The 7,622-nt window shown below is 41.2% G+C and overlaps 1 protein-coding gene across 1 annotated transcript in view; it reads left to right on the forward strand.

Annotated features, from left to right (window-relative positions):
• Nucleotides 1-7,622, forward strand: part of SVEP1 (sushi, von Willebrand factor type A, EGF and pentraxin domain containing 1) — a 239,190-nt gene that overhangs the window by 153,976 nt on the left and 77,592 nt on the right. Inside the window, exons 31-36 of the mRNA XM_007936774.1 lie at nucleotides 1,050-1,223; nucleotides 2,124-2,243; nucleotides 4,566-4,742; nucleotides 5,130-5,214; nucleotides 5,846-6,037; nucleotides 7,012-7,179. Of these exons, the coding sequence (XP_007934965.1) occupies nucleotides 1,050-1,223; nucleotides 2,124-2,243; nucleotides 4,566-4,742; nucleotides 5,130-5,214; nucleotides 5,846-6,037; nucleotides 7,012-7,179 (916 nt within the window). The remainder of the gene's footprint in view (nucleotides 1-1,049; nucleotides 1,224-2,123; nucleotides 2,244-4,565; nucleotides 4,743-5,129; nucleotides 5,215-5,845; nucleotides 6,038-7,011; nucleotides 7,180-7,622) is intronic.

Below are 7,622 nucleotides of genomic sequence, written 5' to 3' on the forward strand. Positions count from 1 at the left end.
CATAGCGACCCCTCCTTGGGTTTCCGAGGAGGGGTCGCTATGAGTCGGGGCCGACTCGACGGCACATAACAACAACAACAACAAATGGAGTTTACAAAGGAGCTATGGTGGCACAGTGCCTAAGATATTTGACAGCTATCCAGAAGTTCATGGTCAAAACTCACCAGCCACTTCACAGAAGGAAGACTGGGCAATCTGCTTCAGTAAAGATTTACTACCTCAGAAACCCAATGGGGTTTGCTATGAGTCAGAATTGACTCGATAGCAGTGGATTTTTTTTTTTTTTTAAATGACATTTACTTTCAAGTGAGAGAGACAGGAGATAAATATGTAAATATAATGTTATTTATGCATAACTAACTAACTAACTCACTGCCATCGAATTGAGTCCAACTCATAGTGACCCCTCCTTGGGTTTCCAAGGCGGTATCACTGCGGAAGTAGATTGTCCAACCTTCCTTCTGAGGAGTGGCTGGTGGGTTTGAACCGCCAACCTTCTGGTTAGCAGTCAAGTCCCTTACGCACTATGCCACCAGTGCGTAATAATGGCAAACTCTAGTAATAAGAGCTGTGAAGAACTATAAATCATGGTAAAGATACACAAAGTGAGGGGGAGTAGATGAAGGCAAGACTGCTCCTTTAGACAGGGTGGTCAGGGAACTTTCTCCATAGCACTTACCTCCACCTGACATACCATATACCTCTCTGTTTCTTGTCTGTCTACCTCCCCTAGAAAGTAAGATCCACAAGGAAAGGACTTTGTCTGTTTGGTTCACTGCTGTAGCCTCAGCACCTAGGATAATGTCTCATAAGTAGTAAGACCTCAATAAATATTTTCTAAGGAATGAATTTCATGCCTACTATGTGTCAGACAGTGTGCTAGATGCTGAGAGTGCAGGTGTGTTTACAGCAAGCTATGTTCTTAGAGCCCTTTCAGTCTAATATTTCTGTGCATTGAAAATTTTGTGCTTGACCTGAACTCCTAGTATAATATGAATATAATGTTCTGTAAGCATCTTATTCTTAATGGAGTTTTGTTCCTATTACAGGCATTCGCTGTGGGGTGCCCCCACCTCTGGAGAATGGCTTTTATTCAGCTGAGGATTTCCATGCTGGCAGCACAGTGACCTACCAGTGCAACAACGGCTACTACCTGTTGGGTGATTCAAGGATGTTCTGTACAGATAATGGAAGCTGGAATGGCATCTCACCGTCATGCCTTGGTGAGAGAACGCCCAGTAATTACTCTCTGGGTTAATTCTTGTTCTGTTGGCGACAAAGGGGCTCTGGTGGCACAGTACATCTTGGTTACATCTTCACTCTCACCAGCTTTCCTCTGCTTTGAGGGCACTGAGTTATCTCACTAAAGATAATTACAAAATGTGCATCCAGCCTTTCCACTCCTCTGTATTGCGTGATAACACGTGTAATCCTGGCCCATCTCTCAACCTATTGTCTCCTTTCTACATTCCTTGTACGGAGCAGCTCCCGGAAAACAGTAAGGCAGAAAGTAGAGAGGATTTTGCAATGATGAATAGATTCATCAGCCTATGGGAACCCAGAGTAGGGTGCATAGATTTTTGGTGAAAATATTCCTGCTCAAAGAACGAAGAAAATTACCCTGAAGTCTCAAAACATGACACTGAAAGTGAATTAAAGCATTCAGTTGCTAATCAAAAGATTCAAACCCACTGGCCACCATGGGAGAAAGAGGAGGCAGTCTGCTTCTGTAAAGATTACAGTGGTGCAAACCCCATGGGGCAGTTCTGCTCTGTCCTATAGGGTCATTACAAGTTGAAACCAACTCCTTGGCCATAGGTTTGGTTTTACTGGTGACAGTCATCCCAAATCTATTTTGCGACCCAGAATTTCTAAGGCTCTTGTGGCATTCCTTTGACAATGTTGATCTCATTCCAGTGAACTCTGGGCAAGCCTTAAACAAAGCCACTGTCCACAGAATGCCAAAAAAAGGTTTTAAAAGTCTATCAGGCTGCATAGTAAGACTATCTTTATCTATGAACTAGGAAAATAGTAGCTTTGCTTGTATTCCTGAAATTAAAACAAATGATTTTGTGTAAGAAAAATGAATCGACTTTAATATTTGTAAGTGGTCTTTGTTTTAGATGTTGATGAGTGTGCAGTTGGGTCAGACTGTAGTGAGCATGCATCCTGCCTGAATACAAACGGATCCTACGTATGCGCCTGTATCCCACCGTACACAGGAGATGGGAAAGCTTGTGCAGGTAACTGTGTATGTCTAACTGGGAATTACTACTGCATTTTTTTTTATTCGTGTATATTTTAAATGTAGTTATTATAAAAAGGATAATATTTTAAAAAGTAAGATAGTATTTTCCAACTTCAAAGGACATCAAAAGAGAGAAGATAAAATACCTTATAAAGGTATCTGAGGGACAGCTAAGTTGCTTTCAGTTACCTTTGTGCCTCTCCCAGCTTCTCAATAATCTCAAAAACAAGACTGAGAGTCTATCTGGATCACCAGAGTGTGGAAGAAATGTCTACATGGTACAGGAACCATAGGTTGGATTCAGAAATATGGTCAGCAGCCCTGCTGCCTCAATCAGAGATGCCAAATGAAAACAAACAAAAAACCAAAAAAAAAAAAAAACCACTAGGTTATGTCTTCACCCTCACCAGCTTTCTTCTGCCTCGGGGGCACTCGTTATCTCACTAAAGATAATTACAAAATATGCATCCAGCCTCGCCACTCCTCTGTATTGCGTGATAACACGTGTAATCCTGGCCCATCTCTCAACCCATTGTCTCCTGTCTACATTCCTTGTATGGAGCAGCTCCCGGAAAACAGTAAGACAGAAAGTAGAGAGAATTTTGAAATGATGCATCGATTCATCAGCCTATGGGAACCCAGAGTAGGGTGCATAGATTTTTGGTGAAAATATTCCTGCTCAAAGAACGAAGAAAATTACCCTGACGACTCAAAGTATGACCCTGAAAGTGAATTAGTACGGGAACCAGAAGAAAGTTCAAGAGTCTGCTTATACACAGCAGGAAACAAAATGACATAACTTCTATTAACAAGTTTTTTAAAACACAAAGCCATAGGAGAAAAGATGCTAAGATTCCAGCACAATGGAAGGGCAAATGCAGGAGATAGTAAGCTTTGAAACCGGTTCACCAGAGGGTCGAGCCTAAGTCAATATTCTACATATGGGTTCCAGTTGCATGAAGATGTTATAAATTATTTTTAAAATAAAAGATGGGCATTAGGGAGTGGCAAGGAAATGGGGGAGTGTGGTGAGGGATGAGTGTCTGAAGGACTCAGAGATGTGGCTTTAATCTATACATTTATAATTAAATAAAATGTAAGTTGTGGAATATCTTTATTTTAAATTAATATAAGAGGTATGCTTAAAATACCTTTTTAAACTTAGCACTTCCTTGATAAAATATGAGAATTATTAAAACAGAAGAAAAAAATAAACTCATCTGGAATGCTGACTTCCAAAAATACCTTCTGTTATAATTCAGGCATATATATTTCCAATATTTTTCCTGTGTGCTTTTTATGTACTTATAAATATGTATATGTGTATGTATATTTGTATGTGTCTGTGTGTGTGTATATATATATATATATATATATATATATACACACACACACATATATGTGTGTATATACACACACACACACATATGTATACATACTATATGAGCAGTTCTGTATTTTATTTCATGAATATTATTACATCATTAATACTTTTTATATCACTGAATAGTTTGAGAACCTGATTTTAATTCCTCTTTTATAATCCACTTTGAGGATCTTGTAGTTAACTTTTCTCTTTATTTTAACATTTAGGTGGTATCCACTATGGGAAATATGCACTCTCTGGAAATAAATCTTTGTGTTTACATCTGGTTATTTTCTCAAAATTGAATCCTATAATTGCATTATGTTTTGAGGGGATTTCATTTAAAGTTCTTGATTTGGGAAACCAACATGTCCTTCAGAAAGATTGCCCCATTGTAGTTCCCTTTTGGAGAATTCAAGTGTTGCATTCCTGCCTATAGCTCCACTCCAGCCCAACCCTCCCTGTCACGGGGTTCCCCTCTGTGCTGTGCTGACTCCTAAGTTGTACAGAGGGGACCTTTGTGGTCCTCAGTCTGTTTGGAAAGGGAACCTGGAAACTTTTCCTAAATCCGCTTTTGTACAGCAGCTGCATCAGCTTGAGAAAAAGTTAATTGCTGTTTAAAAATGGATGTGAGGTTGTGAATGGTGGTGGGCTGGAAAGTGGAGAGGGGGCTGAAGCCCTTCTAAGTCATCCCTTGACAGCACCACTATGTCCCCAGTGAACAGCGACCTTTTGGCCATAAAATTTTGTGCATTTTTGTTAGTGGTCACCGTTTCAAAATATTGCCGTTAGCCTCACGTCCAGTGTATTACTGTACTTCATGCATCTTTCCTCAAAAGCTCTTCTCAGGATTTTACCTGTTAACTGTAGGGGAATTTTCTTGCTGTGAGGCCTTGCCTGGTTGTGTGAAAGCCACTTATTGTTCCCTAAATGTGCTTTCTTTCTTTTGAGAACCTATAAAATGTAAGGCTCCAGGAAATCCAGAAAATGGCCATTCTTCTGGTGAGGTTTATACAGTGGGTGCTGAAGTCACATTTTCTTGTGAGCAAGGCCACCAGCTGATGGGAGCAACCAAAATCATGTGTCTGGAATCTGGAGAGTGGGATCATCTGGCGCCATATTGTGAAGGTATTTGTAGTCAATGTTCCACGTTCATTGTGCTCGGCCCTCCTAGTAATTTAACCTGGAGAAGTAGAGCGTTGTGGTGTATCTTTGTTCTTTGTATTTGAAACCCAGTGATTAGACTCCCATTGAAACATGATAAGAAAGCCTGGAGCTGCCCCCTTGAGCTGGCAGGAATTTTTGCACAGCCCAGTTAAGAAAAGGAGCTAGGCACTGTGGGTAAGGCATTGGGCTGCTAACCAAAAGTTCGGTGGTTCAAACCCACCAGCTGCTTCATGGGAGAAAGATGAGGTGGTCTGCTTCCATAACGATTTACAGCCTTGGAAGCCCTATGGGGGTTGCTAGTTGGGTTTCGTTAAGAAAAGCAATCCTTTTTGTTTTTCTTCCTTTAAGCTATTTCTTGTGGTATGCCAGCTATTCCAGAAAATGGTGGCATTGATGGATCATCATTTACCTATGGCAATAAAGTAACATACAGGTAAGTATTCAAACTATATAGTAGAAGGTGATGACATGCTGGCCACGATAGAATACTGGGAGAAGAAGGCAAAGATAATCCCAGAGGATGTTTCTGAATTAAAGAGAATTAACTGAATTTTGTGTAGTGTGAAGAGATCTAACCCAGTAATCTAATGGTAGTACATTTAGAATCCTTAAATCCATTGCCAAGTCACCTGTTATTGCTACCATCACCCCCTTTAAACACCTTGTAAATGGGTCACATGGAGCAGGGTGGTGTTCAAGCCCGGTAGCACCCTTTGATGTAAACTGAGGCTTTGACTCCAAACCCAGCATGTCTCCTATCAGGGACCAGATAACCCCTAACAAAGAAAATCCTGTTTGTAGCTCTCAACCCATGGCCCAAACTGGAGGCACCCAAATCCTTCAGTCTGTCATTCTGTTTATCACCTAGCAAGATCTCTGTGGAGAAGACAGATACAGGATCAACCCTGAAAAAAGAATTTAAACACTTTATTTTAGTACTGAAAAAAAGTGAGAGAGAGAAAAAGGAATTCTTCCCATGTATGTAAATTCTCAGTATCTTAGGGGATTTGGGCACAGCTAAGTTTATGCAAATAAGGAAAGTCTTGTGATTTCCTCTTCTCCAGGTGTGATAAAGGATATATTCTGAGTGGTGATGAAGAATCGTCCTGTCTGGCTAGCGGTTCTTGGAGTCACTCTCCTCCTGTGTGTGAACTGGTGAAGTGTTCGAGTCCCACACACATAAACAATGGAGACTATGTTTTGAGTGGGCTTACCTACCTTTCTACAGCAACATACTCGTGTGAGAGAGGATACAGGTAAAGTCCGAACATGGCAGCCAAGTTTCCTACAATTCCTTGTTTGTATGAGACTGCCTGATTTTAAATCCACATTCCTAACTCTAAAGGATACTCTCAAGTTTGTAATCTTTCTGAGATCTAGCTAATAGAAAACGCCCAGAGAAAGACTAAATATTCGATCTAAGTAACTCCTTGATTGAACTGTTACAAGCATTCAGACTTTAAACATGAAAGTGAAAAGTGTTTGTGAAGCCAGACACAGTCCCTAGTAAAGTACTTTTGTGATAGATTTTCTTTTCTGAACAGCTTAAGCTTCTACTCAGGATTGCATGGGATGTTGTAAGAAGCGGGTCAAGGTGAGGGACCGGGTGCATAATACTGCAAGAGATTAATGTGGTTCATGGTATAAGTGAATGTGTGTGTGTGTGTGTGCGTGTGTGTGTTTTCAACCCAAGAGACAATAGAGAGTCACTGTGACCAGATAATTATCGTGGCCAACAGGATCTGAAATGAACAGAAATGACAGATGATCAGAATCAGGTTGACAAGCAAAGGTGGCTAAGCCAATGAAATAAGGATGCAGGTTTGTAAAGTCAAAGAAAGACCAGAGGTCAGAGTCTTGAGCAACACAGTTCAGACACCAGGCAATGAAAGTGCCCGTTGAGGTTAATTATGCTGATTTTTGTAGCTACTCAGATAGCTAGATCTGTTAGGTCCTAACTAGCCTAACTAATTCTCACCTAAGTAATCTGCTGTCCACGAAGTCTGAGTGTCCTGCAACACCAGAGAGCACATAATCTCTTTTATTTTGCACCAGATAGTAGTTGTTTTAGCCCATTCATTGTTTTATGTTATCGCCTGTTGATTTCCCTGGCTTTTATATAAACAAACTATGAAGCAACTTTTTTCTTAAATTCCTCGTATGTTCCCTACTTTCGTCTAAGCCCTTCCTGTGTCATCCAGCCAAAGGGGTGATGTCATTCTTCCTGTAGCTTACAGGGCTCTTCGGTCATTGAATGCACGGCATCAGGCAGCTGGGACCCAGCGCCACCTGCCTGTCACCTTGTCTTCTGTGGAGAGCCATCTGCCATCAAAGATGCTGTCAGCACCGGGAATAACTTCACTTTTGGGAACACTGTCACTTACACTTGTAAGGAAGGGTGAGTAAAGCCCTCCGCAGCGAAGCCAGCAGCGGGAGCCCAGGGAACAGTTGAAGGGAGCCTAGGAAGCAGATGTCTCCCACTGAGGAGATGAGCTCCACTGACCACTAAGTTAACTTCCCTGGCAGCTGAAGCCAGAGAGAGTGTATGCTCTTGTCTTCTGATAGCAGAAAGGGAATATATTCTCCTGTGGAAACAATATTTTCCTGGAATTAGAGTAATTGATCAAGTCAAGCATTGAATAACGAACATTGGGCAATGCCATGGAGAAGACCCTTATACTACTTTAATTAAAGTTGCAAAAAACTCACTTTGATAGGCATTGTTGTTGTTGTTATTTGTTGTTGAGTAACCCCCAACTCATAGCGACCCCTCCTTGGGTTTCCGAGGCAGTATCACTACGGAAGTAGGATTGCCCAACCTTCCTTCCAAGGAGTGGCTGG

Source organism: Orycteropus afer, unplaced genomic scaffold (assembly GCF_000298275.1).
Source record: "Orycteropus afer afer isolate SDZICR_OR568_19922 unplaced genomic scaffold, OryAfe1.0 scaffold00037, whole genome shotgun sequence".
Classification (NCBI taxonomy): Eukaryota; Metazoa; Chordata; class Mammalia; order Tubulidentata; family Orycteropodidae; genus Orycteropus; species Orycteropus afer.